This window comes from Sinohyriopsis cumingii, chromosome 13 (genome assembly GCF_028554795.1).
Source record: "Sinohyriopsis cumingii isolate HCF-2022 chromosome 13, ASM2855479v2, whole genome shotgun sequence".
Classification (NCBI taxonomy): domain Eukaryota; kingdom Metazoa; phylum Mollusca; class Bivalvia; order Unionida; family Unionidae; genus Sinohyriopsis; species Sinohyriopsis cumingii.
In genome coordinates this window covers 32,595,051-32,621,786 of record NC_142973.1, presented here as the reverse complement: position 1 = coordinate 32,621,786, position 26,736 = coordinate 32,595,051, and the positions used below count along the sequence as shown (strand labels likewise).

Here is a 26,736-nt window from a genome sequence, read left to right as displayed (position 1 = left end):
CTACACCATCTACAGTTACCAGTCTTTATGGATGTATTGCACAGAGGCCAGTAAATTCCCAGGAGGGCTAGTAACTTTCATAATTTAAATATTCCGTTGGTTGGCAAATTTGCAGTTGTTACTTGTCGGCATTTGTAGGAAAGACTAGTGAAGATTCAGCATGACTGCTACATTTCTCAATCGACTAGTTCTTCTGGCTAGAAAGAAAAAAATTTGAAATTCTAGAAAGACATGCATATTTATGTGAGACTTTTATGTGCAAATTCTTTAAAGCAAAATTTTTGATGCAGGAAATAAATTGCTGCATCAATTCAGGTTTTCTCACTTTAGCATTATTGAGTTACAGGATAGTGACCAATGATAAAGGGTACTGTACTATATATAGTAGCATGTATGTCTAGTCCAACTTTGAATAAAATAGACCCTGATCTGCTGTTACATAATGAGCTGGCAGATCATGGTTTATTTTGTTTATGCTGATTTTGTCCAACAAATTGCATGGACCAGATCTGCCATCACATAATATGCCTGTCGGTCTTGGTCTGTGTAGTTTTACTTGACTTGAAAGCATGTATATATATGGTTATTCAGTTCAAATCTTGTCAATTTCATCACATTGCACAACATTACAATTGAATGTAATATTCTTTAATGTTATACGATGTAATGGTACAAGAAAATATAATACAATGTTAATAATACAATGTTATACATGTAATGGTATAAGAAAATATAATTCAATGTTATACATGTAATGGTATAAGAAAATATAATTCAATGTTATACATGTAATGGTATAAGAAAATATAATTCAATGTTATACATGTAATGGTACAAGAAAATATAATTCAATGTTATACATGTAATGGTATAAAAAAATATAATTCAATGTTATACATGTAATGGTACAAGAAAATATAATTCAGTGTTATACATGTAATGGTATAAGAAAATATAATTCATTGTTATACATGTAATGGTATAAGAAAATATAATTCATTGTTATACATGTAATGGTATAAGAAAATATAATTCAATGTTATACATGTAATGGTATAAGAAAATATAATTCAATGTTATACATGTAATGGTATAAGAAAATATAATACAATGTTATACATGTAATGGTACAAGAAAATATAATTCAATGTTATACATGTAATGGTACAAGAAAATATAATTCAATGTTATACATGTAATGGTACAAGAAAATATAATTAAATTTTATACATGTAATGGTACAAGAAAATATAATTCAATGTTATACATGTAATGGTACAAGAAAATATAATTCAATGTTATACATGTAATGGTACAAGAAAATATAATTCAATGTTATACGATGTAATGGTACAGGAAAATATAATTCAATGTTATACATGTAATGGTACAAGAAAATATAATTCAATGTTATACATGTAATGGTACAAGAAAATATAATTCAATGTTATACATGTAATGGTATAAGAAAATATAATTCAATGTTATACGATGTAATGGTACAAGAAAATATAATTCAATGTTATACGATGTAATGGTACAAGAAAATATAATTCAATGTTATACATGTAATGGTACAAGAAAATATAATTCAATGTTATACATGTAATGGTACAAGAAAATATAATTCAATGTTATACATGTAATGGTACAAGAAAATATAATTCAATGTTATACATGTAATGGTACAAGAAAATATAATTCAGTGTTATACATGTAATGGTACAAGAAAATATAATTCAGTGTTATACATGTAATGGTATAAGAAAATATAATTCAATGTTATACATGTAATGGTACAAGAAAATATAATTCAATGTTATACATGTAATGGTATAAGAAAATATAATTCAATGTTATACATGTAATGGTATAAGAAAATATAATTCAATGTTATACATGTAATGGTATAAGAAAATAAAATTCTATTTTTCAGCTGTCGAATCACTAGGTGATAATAGCTGCACATGTGCAGCACACCAGTTCTCTTGTGGTGACTGCAAATGCATTCCGCAGAGACTCGTTTGTGATGGCAGTAAGGACTGTGACAACAACATGGATGAACAAGGCTGCAGTAAGTACACTTTTTTCCTACAAGTTCTCTCAAAAACTTTTTAACAGTCTAAATTATATGTATCTTATTTGCTCTTCCAGAATGCAATATTCATTAACATATTTTTTTTTTTATGTGCTGTCATCAGAACCTTTACTGTACCGAATTTGTCCAATTTCTGTAGATGTTTGTATGGCTTTACATGCACACATCAGGAAAATCCACAAGATGTATAGTTCTCATGGTGGAATAAAATTCACAAGATTGAGTTCATTTAGTGTAGGAAAAGAACAAGAAAAAGTTACACATTAGCATTAATAGTTAGACTTATTTAGAAGTGGGGGGGTGATAGAGGTTGTGATGAACTAGATACATTAAAAAAGTCCATATTTATGTTCTTTTCAGAGCTGTGAGAACCCCGTTTATTTAGCTTACTTTTAACTTAGTTTTCATCCTCTTAAATCAAAGGGGATATTTAGGCTTGTCAGGTTGATCCCTGTACTTGTTTACATAAGCCTTGAGGGATTGTTTTTGGAGAGCAGTAGTTTTAAGTCTCAAAGTTTTAAGAACAAAAACGCTCTCAAATCTGGCTGACTACAGCACATACATGAAAATAGGCACACATGGACAATAATCAGTGGTAAACCTTTCCATTTTCTGATCATAGTTAATTCCATATTACAAAATACTATCTTTTCTCTGCAACTTTTACTCCAGTGGACAAATTCGTAATATCAGTTATTGAAGTATATCAAGTCAACTACCTTTTTTTCCACATATCCAAAAGTAATTGGGTAAGATGTGAAGAATTTGTACAATTTAGCAGAACAAATATACATGTGTATTTACTGATGTATGTCTATTTTGTATGATTGGACCTGAAATTGAGTGAGTAAAAGTTTATTGTCCATTTGATTCTTATGATAAACTACAAAAGTTTAGTTTTTAAAAAAAATCCATTTGTTTCCAGTAGTTCAGATTTTCTTCTTTGCGCTGCCTGGTTTTGGTTTCGTGTTTTTTGGCACAGCAATACAGTTGTTATTTAGTGCTGAACAGTGGGAGTAAAGTGCCTCAACTTATTGCTGATCCCAGCAGATCCTATAGTAGGATTTGAACCCACACCCTTTTGGTTGTGAATCCAGGATGCTAATCACTGAGCCATAGTGACACTTGTCTCCATCTGTTGCCCCCAGTGACATGCAGGAGAGCACATGCAGGCCTGGTCTATATTCTGAACTAGCATAGGATTCCGGATATCATTTGCACTGCTATGGACCACTGGACCAAATTTACCATCTCGCATGAATTGATTTATCAAATGTATGGGTTGGAATATAGCATTATTATTTGATGATTAAATGTATAAATACCATAAAGTGAAAACATTTAATTTACATAAACTAAAATGAATACTATACTTTTCACTGTTGTTTTGTCCCCGCCACCTCACATACACATAGAAGCAGTTATGAAATTTTGTATCACTGTCACTACGTAGTGATTATGTAAATGTTTTGCCACTTATGCCCCAACTACCATGTTATAACAAGGGGAGTGTTACACCATTGTTTCCCTTTACCATCATTTGCGCTTCAGAGATCCCCAAATTTTTAATTTGACCCCCAGTTTTGATATCAAAGTATGTTTTTTACTCAGTCTGACCCCCATTTTTCACACCAAGGAGGCCATGGTCAGTAGGTTGGGTGAGTGCAAAATCATTTGGCCTCCAGGAACCTATGCCGTGGTGAGTAGATTGGGTGAGTGCAAAATCATTTGGCCTCCAGGGGCCTTTGCCGTGGTGAGTAGGTTGGGTGAGTGCAAAATCATTTGGCTTCCAGGGGCCTATGCCATGGTGAGTAGGTTGGGTGAGTGCAAAACCACCTGGCCTCCAGGGGCCTATGCCGTGGTGAGTAGGGTGGGTGAGTGCAAAATCATTTGGTTTCCAGGGGCCTATGCCATGGTGAGTAGGTTGGGTGAGTGCAAAACCACTTGGCCTCCAGGAGCCTATGCCACGGTGAGTAGGGTGGGTGAGTACTAATTTCATCTGCATTCATTGTATTTGTAGGAAGGGTTATTTCAGAATAGACAGGGCTAATTAAATATTTAAAAATAAAAATTTATTAAACTCAAAAACTTGATTAATGAAATGCAACACAACCAGTTACCTGTGTACTACCTATACTGCATGTTGTGAGTGCCAAAAGGTTCTGTGACAAGAACAGTGGTTCACCTTTAATTTGTTGTTCATGTGTGTTGTTGGCTTTACTGGTCATATACCAGAAAAGCTTATGGGTTTGTCTGTTGTCCATCATCTATTTGTCATCCATCTATCAGTTAAAACACGTTAGTCATCAGTTCTCCGCTTAAACTACTTGGAGGATTGCCAGGAAACAATACACACACACTTTCATCTCTTGGTCTAGCCGATCATAAAAAAAATGGGGCCAACGTGATTCCAATATGGCCACTATGGCAGCCATCTTGAAAATCTTATTATTGCTACTTATGATGAATGGAAAATCATATTGGCATGGAGTTTTTCATCAGAAGATTTATTATAAGATGGCTTATTATGATGGCTAGTTGGTCCTGAATGAAAATCTTGTTATTGCTACTTTTCTTGAACAGAAAGTCATATTGATTTGGGGTTTTCACCAGAAGACTTCTTATCATGTCCAGTTGGACCTAAATGAAAATGGTGCCAATCTGAAGTCTAGTACGGCTGCCCATTGGCCATCTTGACAATCTTGTTATCACTACTACTCCTGAATTAAATCATTAATATTGGGTTTTCACCAGAAGACTTGTTACAGTGGTCCTGATCTGGTGTCTGATATGACCACTACAGTGGACATCTTGAAACTTGTTATTACATGTACTTAAGTCCTGCTGATTGGATGGTCATTTCAACATGGGGTTTCCTCTAAAAGACTTCGTATGATGTTTAGTCAGTCCTAAATGAAAATGGTACAGATCTGATGTCCAATATGGCCATCATAGTGGTCAGCTTGAAAATCTTGTTATTGCTACTCCATCTAAATGTCCTATAAGGATGGGGTTTTACTGAATGATTTATGATGTCTGGTTGGTCCTAGATTAAAATGGTGCTTCTCAGATATATCCAGTGTGGCAGGCACATGGGTCATCTTGAAAATCATGTTATCATTACTCCTGAATGAATGATCATTTCAGCATCATAGGTGTTTTCAGTGATGGACATATTATGATGTCTAGTTGGATGTAAATGAAAATGGTGCAGATCATTTCAGTTTGATTGCCACAATGGCCATCTTAAAAATCTTGTTATTATTTGGATGACTGGCCTTACTGATATTGTACATTCACCAAAAGACTTTTTATAATGTCTGGTTGGTCCTAAATGGAAATGGATGCTAAATCTGATATCCAGTAAGGCAGCCATCTTGAAAATTTTGTTATTGTTACTTAACCAAAACAGAAAATCATGTCAACATAGGGTTTTCATTTGAAGGCTTTCTATGATATCTTGCTGGGCTTAATTGATATCTTGCTTGTCCTAAATGAAAATGGTGTCAATCTTACATCCACAACAGCTGATGTTGAGAACCATGATATTGCTGAAGAATATTGGAGATGGTTTTAAAAATGGAGCTAAAATTAAGAAATTTTTGTATCTTATCCTGGGGCCTCGAGTGGCCGAGTGGTCTAAAGTGCTCTCTCTTTACAGATCACTGCCATCTCACCTCTGTCTGCGCCAGTTCGATTTAGCCAATGTGGGTATGTGAGAAAGCTTGCCAGTAGCTTCTCGTGGGTCGGTGGTTCTTTCCGAGGTTTTCCTGCGTTCTTCCTCCACTATTAATACTGGCCGCCATATATAGTCTATCATGTGCTGAAAAATGGCATTAAACTCCACAACAACCACAACAACAACTTATCCTGGAAGTTCTTTTCAGCCAGTTTAAGATCAGTTTCTTCAAGAGACTTGTGTTACCTTTGATTGTGATTAAAGGAAAGGGATTTATGATTTTGAATTTAGCTGAACCAAAGTCACCAGATATCTCCATCATGATCCAGGCCAAACCATGTTTCTGGTAACATGTAGCGAAAATATACCCAAGTTCATAACTTGGACATAGTCCTCAATGCAGGTGAGTTCTAGGTGAAGATCAGTCAATAGTAGTGTGTTTATTATAGACCACCTGTGGAGGTCAGATTTGGCACTGTTGGGAATAGTACTCATCCCACCTGTGTAGGGAGCACTTGTTGCCAAGTTTAGAGATAGATGACAAAGAATAAATAAAGTGAGTGCATGGAAAATTTATCACACATGTTTGACAAACAAAAGTTAGTGTATTTTAAATACTGGGTTATATTATTAGGAATGCAACAGACTTTGTACTATCTCACACAGGTAATGTGTAGTGGGAAGGAGATTTGTTGCTGTAATAATCAGTATTACAGAAGGGGTTCAGGGAAAACATTTTCCTAAGCACCCATCCCTGGAGTTGAGTTGCAAGAGTTACTCTCCCTGTCCTCTTATACTCAACATGGTACAGTTCTCACTGCACTTAGGCTTTTACTAAAGAACTACAGAAATTGTTACTCTTGCTCTATGTCACAGTATTATTAGAATGTGCAGCTTTATTAATGTATTTTCACACCAAAATAAAGATGCCAGCAGATATTTATTGAATTATCTTTTCACAAGAAAAATGTCATTTGAAAGAAAATTTGAACTGTCTTGGTTTTTTACCAACTTGCCTTTAAAATTGTCCATTTTGGTTAAATCACCATTCTAGAAAGCTACACAAGGGTGCCATGAAAGGAAGATTTCTTATTGGCCAAAAGAAATGGAACCCTTGTATGTCATTATGCCGACTAGATTTTGACCAATCAGCTGTTGTCTCTACATTATCAACTATACAAATAGATTATGACAGCATGTGTTGTGTCAAAATTGGTGGGAATTGACTATGACACTTAAAATACACATTTGAATGAATTTTGAAACATTTTTCTTGCAAAAAGTAATTACATACTGGTTGCATATTCCCTAGGTTTGACATGCCAATGCATCAATAAAGTCCTGAAAATAACCATTGACCTGAGACACTAACATTGCCTTACCAGATGAAAAATGAAAAGAATTTGGAAATTGTTTCTTAACTTCTTACATATCTGACAAAGATGTGTGATAACTTGTTGAAAGGAAACGTTTTTGCAGATCGAAATGATGCCATAATTACAGAAATGTATTACTGCACCTGCAAACACAATTAAGACGTTGTGGGCTAGATGTGAAACTGCATTATATATTCATAATATTTGTCCATTTCAGTCTCAAGCTTATGTCAGGTATCTGTGTGAAGAAACACAAGTCATTTCCTTTGCAACATTTTCTCTACCAACAGCAAGTAGACAATTTAGGCAAAGGTTATTTATAATCAGTTAATGCCAAATGTTAAGCGATGTTGAACTTCAGTGCTTGTTTAGAGTGAAAAATGCATTCTGATATTTTCTCAAGGTGTAAATCCAAATCTACTGGGACAATTACATAAATGTACTAAAGTTTGACTTGACCCTATCAGGACAAGAGGAGGAGTGGTTTTTCTGAGCCTGCATAGCTTCAGGCTCTCTGTGTGTCAAACTACATGTATTGGTACATACTCCCTTTTAAAACAAGTCTGACTGCAAACTGCACAAACCCAGATCTGCCGTCACATGAGGCAAAGGCAGATCTGGTTCTCTGCAGTTTGTTAGGAGTAATCATTTGAAGAAACAACATAGACCTTGATATGCAGGCACATTATGCTACAGTAGTAGATCAGGGTCTTTGTTGTTTGCAGTTTGACTAGACTTGTAATTGAGTATATATGGTAATGATGATGGTACAGTGTATATTATGCTATCTTCGCCCATTAGGCTTTCATTATGGCTGTCTCTTTTCAGTCATGTACTGTATCTTTTTATCCCTGAGAAGGTGATTATGAACACTAAGAAAATACACTTTGGTTGATGTATTACCTACATCTTGGATTAGTTAATGAACATTAAGTGGACCTGTATCTGAGAGATTCTACCTCAAAGATATGATTATTACTTGTGTTTAAAAAAAGTAAATGTTTATATATTTATTATATGTTTAAAAAATAACATACAGTATAATGCCACAGGTGACAGCTGTAAATTTTACTTGCACACCCACACAGTGCACTTTGAGGTACCAATGTTATGCAGACATGAATTTGCTGGTACTGATGAATCTATGATGTCTGTTCATAGGTGTGTTTTTACAACACACACCAACATTTGTGCGTTTTGTATTGTATTATAGGCAGCACTTGACATTTTCTTTGATGATAAAAATGCTTTAAATTACTTAAAAAAACACAAGGGGTGGAGCCTAATATCTGTACTGACACTTCAGGTCCCAGGTTTTGGAATATTAGAACAAACTAAATTCTACACCAATCACCAGCAGTGCCAGATTAAGGCTCTAAGCACTGAAAAGATTATGGTGCCCCCCCCCCCTTACGAAATGTGAGACTAAAAAAAAACTATTAAAAGTTAATAAGGTGGGAAAATACCAGTGTTGTTGCCATCACTCTAAATTAAAATTCTCATACGTGCAGATTGAAAAGATCTTATATAATTGATTCAGTTTTATCATCAGCGATTAATTTGATTTTTTTCTTGTGCCCCTTTTGTCCTTGTGCCCTAAGCAAGTGCTTAGTTTGCTTAATGGATAATCTGGCACTGGTTACCAGTTATGTTAAAGTGCAAGTTTACTTTCACCTTTGTAAGGTCAGCCACACTAAATATATCAACACTAAGACAGTAATTCACCAATCATAAAGACACTTCAGTAATGAAAAGCAAATAACCCAAAGTCAAGAAAGAAACCTCAGATCTAATTCATCTCCATTGAGAACTATATTTCATCTTCATTTTGTCTCAGTTTGAATCTTTCAGTCTCTTTCTCTCACTACCGCTCAGTGGCCTAAGTGGTTAGAGCATCCACCTCAGATGTGTGAGGTCATGGGTTCGAACCCTGGTTGAGCCATACCAGAGATTTATAAAAATGGTAATTGCAGCTGTCTCGCTTGGTGCTCAGCATTAAGAGGTTAGTGTTAGGACTTAGGTCAGCCCTGGTCGGGTGTCATAATAATGTGACTGGATGGGACGTGATGCTACATGTCTGTGACATGATGCCCCAGTGCTTAGACATCACTATAAACTGCTACACCGTAGACTTCATAGCAGTGTGAGTGAAAAATTGTTAAAGCTGCATTAAAAATCTGAATCACACACACACACACACACACATCTTCTTTCACTCATTGTTGCATTTACACACAGTATATACATATACAAGGTTTTTCAGTATAACTTTTATATCTGACAGTCATGTTTATCTTTTTGTGCAGGTGACTCAGTTGGATAAGCATGAGTTTGCTAATTGGAAAGAATTTTACGTGACAGATAAACTTAAAAATGATTTGTACTTAAAAAATTTAATTTGTACTCGTTACAAAACTCTCAAGCTACAGACATTCTTTTATGGTTGATGCTTACCTATTTTTCAGTAGATTAGATGAAGACTTTTTTAATTGAATCTTTGCTGGTTAATGACCTAACTGATTTTTACATCTAATACTTTTCTATATCTTTGTGTTTACTTATTCAGGTAAGGCTTCCCATACAATGTCAGGTGTAAAAAGATTTATTAAGCTACTTCAAAGGCCATGTTTTACACCTGTTTACATCTTAATAACACCTGTGCTAGAAGCCAATTACCCTAAGCATGGGTAAATATACCAAGGACATAACATGACACTCTGAATTAAAAATGGAAGGAACATAGTACAACTTAAGTAGATACCTGATACTGCAATTTGCGCCTTCTTAGGTTACATGTATTTCTTTATGCAGATAATGCCCAATAGATTTCCCCATACTAACCAACTAATAACATTTTTTTTCTTTGAACTTTAGGACCTTTCAGATAATTTTGAGTTGTGATACAGTTTTATATATAAAAAGCACATGCTTTACATGTTTACAGAACTCCTTATCAGGAGAGTGCAGATGACTTGAAAATAAATTCAAGGAGTAGGAGAGGCGTTGTCAACCCATAAGGAGGAGCACGAGTTTAATAAAGATAGTGCCGACCCCTCAAAATGGACATGGCTGATCCACCATTGGAAAAATAATAGAAAAATGAGAAACATCTCACTATACCACATATACTAAAACATTAGGCTTGTATTTTTAACAGCAAATAGATTCAAAATTACATAAAAGAAATTCAAAAAGAAAAAAGGAAACAAATTTTGATAGTTTCCAAAGATAAAAATTGTTTCCCTTTTTTTAAAATTATTGAAACGAGATATTAATTGATAAGACAACTGGGACAAAATTTGGAAATAATGCTGTCCTTACATAAAAATCTATAGCACACAAATTATATAGCAGTATACACATAGCACACACAGGACATAGGAGGTCCTTAGCAAAGATGGCTTGAATAGACAAGAGAAGGGATTCTGAATTGTTGTTGTTGTAGGGTTTAACGCCATTTTTCAGCACAAGATAGGCTATACATGGTGGCCAGTATAACTAGTGGAGGAAAAACACTGGAAAACTCCGGGAAGAACCACTGACCCACAAGAAGCTACTGGCAAGCTTTCTCACAGACCCACGTGAGCAAAGCCTGAGATTTGAACCCACGCAGACAGAGGTGAGATGGCAGTGATCTGGAACGGTGAGCGCTTTAGACCACTTGGCCACTTGGGGCCCCGATTCCGAACTGGATATTGAAACCAAGATTGGATGAACAACTCTTCAGAACACACTAGGGAAAATAAGTACCCCATCGAAAATTGGTATTTAACTAAATTTGTGATCAGAATTCTTTTTGGAATAATTTACAATACAACACACCTCAGGGGGATACATCAACACATGAAACATTTTTATTTTGTTTGGGAAACTGGGGGGTTATCCGTCTGGTGGCCTCCCCCCCCCATTTGAAGCAGTGGGATTTGTACAGAATCCATTAAAAACCAAGACCCCTCTTTCAGTTTTTCTAGCAGCTACTTTTTTTATCCCTACTTTTTTTTTATCAAACTGCCTAGGTTTTTTTCAAAATGGGTGAACTGTCTATACCTTAAAAAATTATGATGGCTACAGTGAAAAAAAGTTGAGATATGGTCTCAGTGATATTGATATGAGTGTTGATGAAGACAGGCAACCTGGACAAAAGAGACAGTGTGTGTAAGACCATGCTTTTGTTCAAGTTTAAGAGGATAGCAGCACAGGTCCAATAAAGGAAGATTGGACTTATTTCACTAACGTACATAAATTTCATACAACATACATCTTTCTTATAATATCCCTACTTTCCCAAAATGTTTTTAAAAAAGATCAACCCATACGTTGTGCCTACCATTTTCACTAGGAATTGTTGGAAAGACTTCACTTTAGTGACTGATCAGATAATTTTTGAGGTGATGGTCTGAGATTTTTTTGTATATAAAATCTTTTGGCACCCAAATATGTACATGTTGCTTGAAAAAAATATTCATCTCAGCTGTAGTTAAAGAGAACCAATATCCATTGTATGAGTGTGAAAAAATAAACTTGAGATAAACAGAAAAAAGTAAGGGCCTGAAAGAAAATTCCACCACCCCTGCTTAAAAAGTATATTGTTGGTTCCCTGGAAGGGGAGAAAATTTATAACTGTCTCAGTTGAGTTTAGCTACGATACATGCAGTAGCAAAGAAAGCTTGTCTTTACCTGGAATCTGATTTGCTAGCTGGTTTATGTAAATACCTGATAAATATATACACAGAATTGCATACTGTATGGTTTGTTCTAATATTGCACAAAGTTTGATGGGGCTTAAGGATACACCAAGGCCATCAGGCCAAGACACATTCATATACCATATCAAATTAGTCCTCCTTCCCCCGCCCCCGATTCAGTACAAAACATGAATGTGGTTTAGTATTTATTATGTTCACCTTTTCCCTTTCTAAATATACGTAGGTTTACTGTGTGAATGAAATTCAAAATTAACTGGGATTTATTAAAATTTGATTCACTGCATCGAAAGTATCTGTGTACTGACATCAGAGGAGGCATATAAGTAGTAGTTCGAATCTGGGTGCATGATATGGAAATATGGATTGAACAGCTGTATAGAATGCCAGGTCAAGCATATTTTATCAAAAGGGTATGTGTTTGTATGTGTGTGATTTCGATCTTTAACATAGCTTTAAAAAACATTCAGTCATATCGCTATGATGTCTGCACGGTCGCATTTTATGGTGATGTCTAGCACTGGTGTATCATGTCACAGACATGTAGCACGATTTCTCACCCAGTCACATTATCCTGACACCAGGCTGACCAGTCCTAACTGACCTCTTAATGATGAGCACCTAGTGAGGCAGCTGTTAGTGCCATTTTTATAAGTCTTTGGTATGACTCAGCTGGTGTTTGAACCCGTGTCCTCCTGCATCTGAGGCAAATGCTCTAACCACTTAGGCCACTTGAGAGAAGGGTATGTAATAGATACCATATATATTCACTTATAAGTTAAGTCAACATAGAACTGATCTGCGATTATGCAGTGGCAAATCAGGGTATATGTTGTTAGTTTTACTGATTATTCCTAAAACAAACTACTTTGACCCAGCTCTACTGGTACATTATGTGATGGCAGATCAGGGTATATTTAATTTGCAGTTGGTCTCCAATTGCAAGAAATTATACTTGGTATGCCGATTGATTTGACAGGCAGATCTTGAAATGTTGTACAAGCTGACCTCTATTTACTTGCCTGGGAAAGTCAATTGGCTGTAGACCTTGGCTTAGAAATTGGTCTAGACAATATGCATCACCTCTTGATTACTCCATAGGCTTAGGGTTTTCATGTCTCCTTTTAACTCCACTATTCTAGACCAATCACAGTTCATGTGTAACATGAAGTATAATAGTCCTGCCCTTTTTGACCCAACCAGTTGGCTTACAAACTCTATTGCAACTAACAGGTTTGCCAACTCTATCCCCATTAACAGGCTTTAAGACTCTATCCTCATCAGCAGGTTTGCAGACCTATCCTGTTCAGCAGGTTTGCAAACTCTGTCCCCATCAGCAGGTTTGCAAATTCCGCCTTTAAAATGTGATCCATCCATACTTTTATGGTAGTTTCATAGCTGGCATAAAAAGAAAATTCAGAAGCAGCTGTCTGGATTGGCTGTTGGTTCCTTTGATGATGAATTGAAATCCGTCTAAACCACCTTTTGATTTTGATGTAAACTTTTGTCATAGACATCTGGATTGTATGTATTTAGTTAGCTTATTTGTATACATATGTAGATGATTAGATTTTCTGGTCATTATAGCAGTTTTTGCATGTTTTATTCATTTTTGAACACTTGGACACTTTGGTCCCATTTCTTTGGCATGCTAATTATGTCAGTAATGCTTTAAGAGCACCATTATAACTAACAGAAACTGAATTGAAAAATATTTTTAAATCATGGATTATTAAGTGAAGGTACATTAGAACCAGTCTTTAAAGATCTGTTGTGAGAAAAAAAAATTCTGGTTTAGAAGATCACCCCAGCTACCAAAAAATCATGGTTTCAAACATCACCCTTTTGCACAAAAATTGTGGTTTTAAGTGTGTGTGTGTGTGTGTGTGTGTGTGTGTGATTTGGATAGTTGAAGTTGCTTTAACAATTTTTCAGTCATATCGCTATGATGTCTGCAGTGTAGCAGTTTATAGTAATGTCTAGCATTGGGGCATGATGCTACAGACATGTAGCGTCATGTCCCACCCAGTCACATTAACCTGACACCAGGCCAACCAATCATAACACTAACCTCTTATTGTTGTGTGCAAAGCAAGGGCTATTATGAACAAGGCAGCTCTTAATACCATTTTTATAAGTCATTGGTATGATTTGGCCAAGGTTCGAAACCTGCAACTTCCTGCATCTGAGGTGGACACTCTAACCACTAGGCCACCGGAGCATTCTCATGGTTTCAAAGATCTCCCCTTTTTCCCAAACAATCATGGTTTCAAAGATCACCCCCTTGCCCCCCAAAATGGTGGCTTTCAAAGATTATTCCTTTTGCCCCCCAAAAATCGTGGTTTCAAAGATCACCCCTTTTGCCAAAAATAGTAGTTTCTTCTGACCAATCATAACATTTTAATATACAGTAGTAATTAGGCGGTACACTGAGAATCAGGTCTCTCGTTAAGACTCAGACTGGTGGGTCTCTCACAGCAATGGTCTTTGAAAAAAGTTTTATTATACAAAGCATGCTGTACCATTCAGAAAACATTCATGATAAATCGTGTACTTTTAATTTTTCAATTTTCAATTTTCTCAACTGGAAACTACTTAGTGTGTTTATATTTGAAAATTGTCTCTGATTAGATTACTTTTCATGATTCCACAAGAATATGACAGATTATATAAAGACTGTTTACCAGTCTGGCAGTGTTAAATATTCATCGTTACTGATACAACTGCTTGAGTGTAAAAACATGTAGCATCATGAAGTACTGGAATGTTTTCTAGTCAAGTGATATTGAACATAATTTGCAGGTTTAATGAAGTGATAACCTATGTGATGAATAAAGAACAAAATTATTTCAATTCAGGATTTTGTCATGAACTGACCTATGTAAACATTATGCCAATATTAATGATGAAACAATTAGCTCATTGGCAAATAAAGTACTCCCTCATAACACTGTCCATGAGAGCCAACTTGTAGAGGCAGCCTGATATTGGAAATACATAATACATATCATTTGTGTACAGTTTAAGGAGCCCCAGGTGGCTGAGTGGTCTAATTTTGCACTCACTTTTACCGATCACTGCCATCTCAGTCTGCTTGGGTTCGAGTCTTCGGCTCAACTAATGTAGGTATGTGAGAAATCTTGCTAGTAGCTTTCCTTGGCTTGGTTGTTCTTTGATGGGTTTTTCCAAGGTTTTTCCTGCACCAGTCATACATGCTGCCATGTATACCCTACCGTGAGCAGAAAAATGTCATTAAGCCCAAAACAACAACAAAAGCAACTACAACTTAATGAAATGGGATCCATGACAATACTTGCCTTTAACAGAACAGTGTTGTAATAAAGGGTCTTATAGCAGAAATAGTGTTATAATAGCAGGAACAGTGTTATAATGAAAGGTCTTATAACAGGAATAGTGTTATAATGAAGGACCTTATAACAGGAACAGTGTTATAATAAAGAGCCTTGTAACAGGAACAGTGTGATAATGAAGGGCCTTATAACAGGAACATTGTTATAATGAAGTGTCTTATAACAGGAGCAGTGCTGTAATGGAGGGCCTTATGACAGGAGCAGTATTATAATGGAGGTCCTTATGACAGGAACAGTGTTATAATGAAGAGCCATATTTTGAGAGAATGCTGAATAAAGTAGCGCATACCCATCCATCCCTGCTTTGACACATATTACAAACACGTAAAATATACACTGTTGCATAGAACATATCAGTGTTTCTTTTTTTAAGGATAGTAGCTGCAATTCTACAAACTTTCTGAGGAAATTGACTGATCTTTGGTCTTGCATTGGTAAAGAGCTCATTATAAGGAAATTGATTCAACTGTGCACTCCAGTGACTGATGCACCTAGGTTAAATCTCGCCAAAAAATAATGATTACCACAAATGTTAAAAAGTTGTAGCATAATCATTCACCTTGTCGTGTTGTATGTCTTGCTTCGTCTCCTTCGATAAAAGCATTGAAGTTGATGGGGAAGACTTGATTGAGTAAAGAAAATTCAAACTACAATAAACCTTTTATATAAAATCTTTGATATTTTATAAGTGTTCAGGTGTGACAGGATATATAAGACAGATAGTTGACTTATTTTTAAAATATTAGTTTCAGTCGTCCAATTTGTATCTTTGTCATCAGCATGTTTCATCATGCACCAGTGCTTTTAAGACATTATTCTGTAATTGGTTTATGTACTGTATATACTCCTTTAGAAGTCAAGTAAAACTGCAAACAACAAAGATCCTGATCTGCCATAGCATAATGCCCCTGCAGATCAGGGTTTTTTGTTGTTTTGTTCTACTGATTACTCCTAGCAAACTGCACAGACTCAGATGTGCCATGTCATTATGCAATGGTGGATTTGGGTCTGTACAGTTTGCAGTTGGGCTCTTCATACAATTATTTGACCCGGCTACATCTTCTTAATAGCATTGGTCTGCACATCTCTCTACTCTCTTTTTTATTATGTTTTTTAACCTTTAATCCATTGTTGGCTTTAAGTAAAGGATGTTTAATTGAAGAGTTATTATTTGCAAATATTTTTGTCCCAATTTTTAGTAGTTTGTACTGTATAACATTGATAATTGATGAAGATTCAGGTTGGCATTGCACAAAGTGTGTTTCGTGTGAAGTAGGTGATATCTGGATAATTGTTTCCTTCATGAATGTCATTCTGGTGTCATTTTCATGAAGTGTCTTGAAGTTATTCATTTGTACTGAATTTATTACCTGTAATCAAAAATATATTCTTTGTGAAAATACATGTATTTTTAGTGTCTAGTTTTTCTTCAAAGGTACAAGTCGCATGTTGCTTTGATCAGTGATTATTATGGCCACAACATTGCAGCAGACAAACCATTTTCAGACTTTAAGTTTAGTTCTCAACATGCATATTTGGATCAGACTTTACTGTTATCTCAGGAAAAAAGAAGGAAATATTTAAAATGATAAATTTACTGGTTCTTGTAACCACCATGTCAGTTGGGAAAAATATTAAATGAACATATCAGATTGATTGGAGGACTGATTTTCTCGGAATAGTGTTCAGCATCGCACATCTGTAATGTATAGGATAACAAATTAAAGGTTCTACTAAAAACACTCGAACCTTTGGGTTTTTTTAACACTGAAATAGTGTCTAAGAATTTTCTGCATACTTCTGGGATATCAGAGTGTATGTGAAACTCTGCATATATGCACATCTTTCTCAGTAACATTTTATGTTCTGTGTTAAGAATCAGTCATTACTTGAATTGCACTTTCTTATCACTGCCTAACAGTATTATTAATTCATCAAAGACATTCATTTCACTTGAGATGGCGTTGAAGACAAAATTTTCTTGTACTTTCAGCACATCTGATTCAGAGAGAATTTCATAGTACCAGTTGTCATGTTAAAGATGTATTTTTGGGTTGGCTATTTCATCCATGCATGAGCAAATTGGGTGAAAATTCAGTGGACTTCTTTTCTCTTTTTTGTTGTTACCTTTTTAGACCCATATGATCTTTACCTCAAGGCCCCCATTTCTCCCCAAATCTCAGACTTACCCCAACTTTCACAAAGGTTTGTCTGTCCTTGTAATATATAGACTGGTTACATTGGGATCAAGTGAGATGAAGTTTAAAATCCAGATACAAACTCTATTCTGGATCAGAAATTTATTTGCCAAAACTACATTGGGTCTAAATTGTTCAATTTGTTTCAGCTGTGTTTTATAAAGTGAGTACATTACATGGCATCATTATGAAGCTGTATATTTCTATAGCCACCTGCTTGTCAGGGTCTACCTGGAACTGTGATGACTTCACAGAACCAGAACAACTGTGCATTTGGCGTTAATGAGTCGGGTAATTATTTCAAGTTTCCCCAACTTTAATGTGGTGAAAAACAAGACGTGTTGCAAGCTTAACTGGTATGTTTACATCTTCATTGAAAACCATTTGGCTTGGTGCAGTCGTATTATGGGGACCTAAATAGGGACTAGAACCTAACCCTGACCAATGCAATCATATTATGCGGACCTAAATAGGGACAAGAACCTTGCCCTGGCCAAGTGTGAGGGCAACTATAATTATCTGATGGCATTGACAGAGGACAGTAATGCTGAAGTTACTCTAAACAGTGGTTGTATGACATGGGGAACAAATTACTGGGAAGGCTAAATGATCACCTACATTTCTCATTATGTAGTGATGCATCCAGACCAGGTTGGGCTGCACACTTTGATCATCTTTGAATATAGGATGTGGCGTGGGCAGCATCGGTTTTATATTGGTACGAACAAAGGGTGGATCAAAGGCGACATTTTCTTTCATTCTCTTTCATGCAGCATGTGCATTTTCTGAGTAAAGCTCAGATGAGAAGTCCATATTACAGTGTCTGAGAATTTTTTTCAGACTAATTCTTTTAGTTTCTTTACATCATTGGAGTTAGATTTTCAGTAAAATGTCAGTTCCATTTATGATTTTTTTTAAAAAAATACAGCATAGACCCTAGACATCTGCCAGTGTATTTAAATTTAAATGCTGTTCACATACAGTGCCTATAATACATTGATAGTTACATGTATAACAAACAGTTAAAATTCTTAATTGCTGAACTGGTTCATTGGGCCATGCAAATCCTTAATCCCAGTTGACAAAATCATGTTCCCTTTTATCATGTCACATCCACTGAAGATGGAGTGAACCATATAATGTTAGGTCCATTTTGGTTTCTGCACAGTAACTAGTTCTGTGTTATGGATCAGGAACAAACTTTGCGGATGTTTTGTACTTGTGGTTAGGAGATAGCTTATTTGTGTTGGTTTGTGTTTTTGTTGATAGAATGCATCCATGCATTTTGGTTCTGTACAAGTTATATTCTGATCTGTTATCAGATATTGATGGAACTGAAAACAAATGAGACCATGAAGTAACATTTTTCAGAACAAATCAACAGAGTTCAAAGAAATTCAGACCGTAGGCTTCCTTCAGACTCAGATTTCTTGCATTTGACACCCATATGCCAGACAGGTGCACAGTCTGGGGTCTAGTTAGACCTCTTGCTTAATTGTTTACTCTGATAGTCAGTATCTCATTATCTTATGCTCAAATGGATCTGGAGAATGCCACATTTGTAATTCTCTTTATCATATAATACAATCTAGGTAAGATGGATTTCAAAGTCAGTTGATAATCTGGCAGGCTTTTTTTATTGTAAGAACCAGTTTTTCTTATGTAGCCCAAAGAGGTCACTTCAAATTATTGAACCGTTTGGCTTAAGGCATTGTTTTCCCTCAGGAGGTTGTTGTTGTTGATGTTATTGTTGTTTTATGGCACAGCAATACAGTTAAGTTATTTAGTTCCAGGGCACTTGTAAAGTGCCTTGTCCCAAATAGATACCATGGTAATAGACTTGGGTAGATGCAGTGGTAGGATTCAAATCTGCATCCTTGCAGTTACAAGTCAGGCAAAATAATCGCTATCCCACATTGTCTCCCTTGTTATGAGTCTGATAATCTTCTTTTTGTTGTAATTTTAACAGTTATGTTTTGAAGAAAGAAAGCCAAGAGAAGAAGTTATGATAATATTTACTAGCCAACAAGATGTGAATTCAACACAAATCCAGCATGCTGATAGCCCCAGGATTTCGGGTACACAATTTATTGGACCAAAATGATATTGGAATGTGGAATTTCTGTGTCTATGCAATATCATATAACTGAAAATAAGTTATAAATAAATACAGGACGTCATTTTCTTTTAACCAATGAGAGGACAGTATTTCATTCAGTTTGTTCTCACTTGAATATTAAGCGGGCATGATCAGGGCCATGTCGAGCGGTAGCGTGGGAAAATGATTTGGCAGTCGAATGCCTGAGCTAAATATTGGTAACAAATTTATTAAGCTATACAAAGCATATCTTGAAATATCAGTGTTTATTCTAAAATAGGTCATGCAAGCAAGGAGACAAGTGTCCTTCCTTGTAGTTATTATATAGTACATGTATGACAGGTCAATTGTAAGCAACGATATGAGCCCCTGTGGACAATGTTAACATTTAATTTTGTTATTGGCATGGTCAATTTAATTCATAAAATTGGATGTGTTGATTGCAGGTGTCCTGAATTTTCTTAAGTATATTCCTAACAAGTCAGTGGGGGAATGGCTTTTTGACTGTCTATAAAATGTCTAGAACATTGTGGTCTTCTGCCTAGGGATAAGAAACTATTATTCAGACTATATAAATAATTGTGTCAACTGAAATTTTATACAGAAGATGTATGTTGCAATAAGTGTGAAATGGGAACTTTAAGAATCCCAGCCTTAACCAAGTAAAATAGGAGTAGACCATTTGTTTTCGTGAGTAATGCGGGATTCCCAGTAGACAGTTGGTCATATTTTTAAATAAAACATCGGCAGAAAAATTAAATGATTCCTGATAAAATAATTTTGGACTGTATGCTTGTAGCTTTAGGTTTTATGCAAATGCACAATGTTGCAAGTAAAGAGAGCAGAAATCTTTATTGTAACAGCAAGCTCTCACCTCTAAAACATGCTTTGATATTTTAAATGATAAAAGAAAATAAAGAAAAAGATATTGTCAGATTTTAGACATATTGGTAATTCCATAACTGTGTAGTGACTTCAAAACTTGAATAAAAGACCAATACGTAACTGTTTTTCCGATGTAAGCCGATTTGGGTATGATTGGTCATGTTTTTCAGGATTGACTACAACAACTTTTGACAGAAGGAATATCTGACAACAGTTCACAATTTTTGAGCACTGGTTGACAGATACGTAAAAGCTTTGTCGACCTCTATTCTATACCCTTTTCTTCACCATTGTGCTATGTTACACACTATCTTTTCAAGAAGATAAGAACAGAAATGGTGATGAAGTGAGCAGTGTGACAATTAAACAATTAAGGATTTGGAAATGATTACCGTGTTTGTGGAATTTCAGGTGATTTAAAGATTTCAACTTATAGACTAATAAATTCAGCATTACATTTTGACTTAATTGTTTCTTTTACAAAATGCTGCCTAACTCTCTGGGTAAACAAAATCAATTTATGAATACAAAATGTCTGTTCAGATATTTGAAAAAAACTACTCTCATGCGAATATCAGAATATTCATTTCAGCTCTAATTCTGAGAAAATATTCCAGTTACAGTCAAATTTAATTTCCTTTTCATTTACACATATTGAATTAAAACTAATCCTTTATAGTGAACCAATTTGATTGATGTCTGTTGATAGGTATGGAACAAACCAGCTGATTTCTGGCTGCATGCTATTTGTTGCCTTAACTACCACATAAAATACTCGCTTATGAATCTAGTAAAGCTGCAAACAGCGATCCTTATCTTCTGTTGGATAATGCACCAACAGATCAGAGTGAATGTTTGTTTGTTTTACTGATTACTCCTAAAAACTCTACTGACCCATATCTGCTGATACATTATGCAATGGCAGATCTGGGTTTGTTCAGTTAGCAGTTGGACTTGACTTACAGACGAGCATATACGGTACCAGAATTGAACATCGTATGCTAATAGAGTTATATCCTTCTGCAGCCGCTACATCTCCAATGGTTCATTGACACAAATCATGTATTTGTTAAATTTATTAATGTTACACATAGCTAATCGTACAGTTTTAAACAAATCTGTTTAAATTCAATATCTAACAGATCCTGACAAGAAAGTACTTTGGCACTGAAAAGAGTTGATACAGGTGTTGATGAAGATGTTATTGGAATGTCATTGCGTTGACAGTAAGGATGGATGTTGCAATAAAGGAAAGAAACTTTAGAGGCTTAATACATATAGGTAAATAAAAAGCCTAATGGTAGTCACCAATTTCTCTGGTGTACTTGAGTTATGAAGTTCCTAGTTTAATGACAGTGCATAATTATTCTGTGTGAAGTACTGTGCATTGATAACAGATTTTATGTTGTTGAAAACTTTCCTTTTATGAGTGGATGGTAATATTACTTCATATAAATCCTGTGCATGAATATTTATGGGGATGAATTTACATCAGTAGGAGTGAATGTAAGAGCACTTAGTGACTGGGTTGTTCAGGTGCCAAGTTATCACATGATCATATAATTGAATATAATGCTGCTTTAGCTAGAATCACAGGTTACACAAGAGAAGTATCACTCTTGGAAAGAGCCACTTATGATCAAAACGGGTAAATTAAGTTTTACAATCTGTAATTGACAAATTCTCAAGCTTTAACTATCTGCCCTGTAATCTGAAATCCTGAGTATCATCTGTCTACCAACACCAGGCCCTGTAGTCATGAATCCTAAGTTACCAGGTTCTATAGTCCTGAATCACAACTTACCAGGCCCCATAGTCCTGAATCCCATGTTACCAGGCCCCATAATCCTGAATCCCAGGTTATCAGGCCCCATAGTCCTGAATCCTATGTTACCAGGCCCCTTAGTCCTGAATCCCATGTTACCAGGCCCCATAATCCTGAATCCCAGGTTATCAGGCCCCATAGTCCTGAATCCCAAGTTACCAGGCCCCATAGTCCTGAATCCGAAGCTTCACCTTTATACCAGCAGGTCATGTTTTCTAGAAACAAAGGGAGCAAAGAAACAAAACTTTGATCTAAAATTATCACATAAAAATAATACATTGAATATCTCAGTACAACTGAAATTTAGTGGTATGTAAGGCTTTAATGACAAAATATCCTTAATTCCAACCCCACTCGGGTTGGTATAACATCAGATGTTGTTAAATCTGAGCACTTGTTCAAGTTTTGTATTCAGTCAGTGTTTTGAAGGTTGAGCTGCTTTTAGTTGTCATCATTTATTGTATGCACTTGTGTATAATGTACACCTGAATGCAAGCAGCATGGATCCAGAGATGCAATCACATAACGTATGTACTTGCTTATAATCCAAATCCCACTGCAAACAGCGCACGGATCAAACATTGCATGATGCACCAGAAGATCTGGGTCTATGCAGTTTGTTAGGAGTAATTGCAGTGGAACAAACAACATAGACCCATATCTACAGACACATTATGCTACAGCAGATCTCGATCTTTGTTGTTCGCAGTGGTACTCGACTTATAAGCAAGTATATATGGTAATGTTGGCAGATGAAGAGATTGATTACAGTTGGATATACATTATACACAGCTAAATAGGCGTTCTGAATGTCTGATCACCAACCAGTCTTAAGTTGTGCTGTGTGTGAAACATTACTTAACTACCTCAGGAGGTTTAAGCTTGTTTAACTTGAAGGCTTAGACTGGTTTACTATTTGACACTGGGTTACAGTTTTCACTATATAGGATGTTTCAGCCCAGTCTTAAGGAGCTGTTGCGGATGAGTAATCATCATACTGGAAGGGTGCTGGTTCGAATCCTACAATCAGACTGGACCATGTTGGCTGCCATGGTGTCTCTTTGGGCAAGGCACTTTAGTATAATTGCCTTGACACTAAATAACCAACTTGTATTGCTGTACTGTAAAAAAACAGAAAGGCAAAAGAAACCGTAAAAAAAACCAAACAAAAACAAACAAACAAACAAAAAAAAAACAATACAGTCATGATAGTGATTACTTTAATCGAATTTTAGGTATGAACTTGGACATTTTGTATTATTTGAGCTTTCAGTGTAACTTTGATAGACTGCATAATGATGCCATACTGCATGGCTACCGAACTAATTGTTCAACTCCAGATGCAAAATCCTGACCGCTGAAGAATAATCCAGCAGCTTTAGAGGTAAATGGAGATGGACTCTTAGGCTGATAGATTTCATCAAAATTGATCAATGTTTCAATTATATGTGCGAATAAAGCATCAGTAATGTTTGTCTCCATGGCTAACTAAAAAAACATTACAGTTTTGTGAAATTTAATATGTTTGCGTATCAGATAAGTGAATTTCCAGTATTTAAAAAAAATGCTTTTATGAATCTGAAACAGTTATCATAAAATATTTGGATACCTTGGTTTTTGTACTCGGGGATAAATGATGGATTGATTCTTAGCTCAGTATGTTTAATATTTATTGAAGAGATCACTGTTCTATCAATTATACCTGTGAGACAAAAAGTTTCTTTCTTGTGGGTCATTGGTTCTTTCTGGGGATTTTCCTGGGTTGTTTCTCCACCATTAATACTGGCCGCCATGTATAGCCTATCATGTGCTGAAAAATGGCGTTAAACCCTACAAAAACAACAACAACAACAACAACAAGAAGAAGTTTCTGAAGGGAATCTTGTATCGTCACAGAGCAGACAGTGATCAGGAGTAGCTAGAGTTTGAATTAATATTTCTGTATGAATGGTTAGTAAGCTTGGTAGGTCAGTGAACAAATTTTGGAACCATTTTCAATTCTACTGTTTTGCATTGTCATTTTCTGTTAATCTGTTGACAAAGTATTTGGCATTGATATGCAGAAATTCATGGTTGAATCAACTTCAAAGTGTTGGACTTGCTGACCCAGTATGTTTTTATACCCACAGCTGGGATGAGTTACTTTTAAATATAATCAGTTAAATTACAATAGCAGTTTTAAACATTTTGACTTCAATTACATTGAGTCACTTTTAGGTGCAGTAAGTGATTAAATTACAATACTTTTTGGAATGTGATCAGTTTACATTTAGATTATGTATATATTTCTTCCTGACGAAATTAAAACCTATTGCCAATTCGTATTTTAGAGTGATTGATTAATACCAATGGCATGTTGTAATAACTGCTAGTGTTCTACATTTTGAAGAAACAAAATAATGATAATAATAATAATAATAATAATAATAATAATAATAATAAAGTCTTTTATGCAGGGGTAATCCAGTAGTTTGCAAAAAACAATCTCCCTTATGTCCCTCGATTATATATAAGTATTCACAAGCAAAATGACTAACAGCTGCCTCGCTGGGTGCTCAGCATTAAGAGGATAGTGTTAGGAATGGTCGACCTGGTGTCAGGATAATGTGGCTGGGTGGGACGTTATGCTACATGTCTGCAGCATGATGCCTCAGTGCAAGACATCACTATAAACTGCCACACTGCAGACATCATAGCAATATGACTGAAAAATTGTTAAAGCTATGTTAAAAATCCAAATCTCTCTCTCTCTCTCTCTCTCTCACACACACACACACACACACACACACACACACACACACACACACACACACACACACACACACACACACACACACACACACACACACACACACACACACACACACACACACACACACACACACACACACACACACACAGAGCAAAATGTTCAGTGTAGCGGTTGCTACTGGTGGTGTGGTATTATGAGGTTATACCTTCTTACCAGGTGTCCGCTTTATTTGGCTATCGTTATCTAGAGGGTGATCGCCCTCGGTATTGTTGCCCAGATCAAGTAAATATTAAAATAAAGGGTGAAACTTATAGATGGAATGAATAGAGATATGAGAAGATTTATAATACAGAATGACACGAGCCCCCATACATCGAAAAACAAAAATTTAATCAATTACATAAACAATTGGGATAATACATTAGGAAGATATACGTCTTTTTGGAATAAATCTTTCACCGAATATCAAACACAAATATATTTATCTAAATAGCTGATCCATTTTAAATGATAGAATTAGTTAATCATATAATCGAGTGAACGATTGAAGTAACTGCCTTGTACAACTTCATAACCTGCTTATTCTGGTCCACTCCAACTTCACCCTGGTGGTTCCTCTAGGTCCTTTCGCTTTTTCTCTTTTCTGACCTCCCTACTGTCTCGCCTCTTTTCAGCCCTCAAACTTTGTGTGGGTAGGTGGATACGTAAGTGCGTAGATACTTGGATTAGTAGGTACATGGATACATCAGTGGATACTTCTGTGGATACGTCCATGGAGCTGTTTCCCCTTGCAAAATAACAGAGACAACCTAAATTTTCTGTCATTTGTCCTACTGGGAACAGATCATTAACTCCATTCTCGTTATGTCAGATATCATTCTATCAGAATTTGAACAGACCAAAGGCTGTCTGGTCAATCTAAACATGGCTGGAAATAAACATGATTAAAACATTCATTCTTTAGTTCTAATATTTGAATTCAGAATATATTGGTTATGCAATATCATTCACTTTGAATACTGTTTATCGAGAAACTAAGATCTGAAATGTGACTAAAAAAAACATTTCAACTTTATGACCATTTCAGTTATGAATGTTTCATTCCTGTAAATGTAAATATACTTATGTCCTTGACTTGAAGGTTAATTGGCGGTGCACACCAAGTACATTTCTATGTAAGTTTTCATTGAATTTGAAAAAGATAGTCATCATTTTAATCAAGGAAAAACTCTTCTTAGGGAAGTGTACATTTACTGTTGAGTTTTAAATATGGCCTTCAAAGTGGTGAAATTTTATTTAATACTTAGACTAATATGTACATTTGAGTTCCACAATGTGAGTTTTATTTTCAAATCAATCAGGTGAATTGTGAGATTAAAATGTCTTTAATTATACCAAATGTGTGTTATTTTGTGCCTGGGTTAAATGACAGAAAAATAAGTAGGACAAGAGTTCATATTGAAAAAATGATAGGTCCAGCCCAAAGAGTAAAATTTGAAAATTGTGGAAGTCAGTAAATGATTAAATATTGATTTATAATTGATTGTGAGTGTAATAAGTACATCTGAATAAAAATGTAAAAAATTAAAAGAGAGCTTGATGGGAAAAATAAATTCACTTACATGTGGAATATTTTGCTGGCATAACTTTGAAGTCCAGCTGAAGTAAAACATGACACGTTCACTCAAAGAGTATAAATAAGTTTTAAGTCTTTGATATTTCAGGTTATGGAGGTAAAATTATACTTTCTT

At 35.4% G+C, this 26,736-nt stretch overlaps 1 protein-coding gene across 1 annotated transcript in view; it reads left to right on the top strand.

Annotated features, from left to right (window-relative positions):
• Window positions 1-26,736, top strand: part of LOC149785160 (low-density lipoprotein receptor-related protein 4-like) — a 172,658-nt gene that overhangs the window by 56,832 nt on the left and 89,090 nt on the right. Inside the window, exon 2 of the mRNA XM_089978939.1 lies at window positions 1,937-2,074. Within this exon, the coding sequence (XP_089835065.1) occupies window positions 1,937-2,074 (138 nt within the window). The remainder of the gene's footprint in view (window positions 1-1,936; window positions 2,075-26,736) is intronic.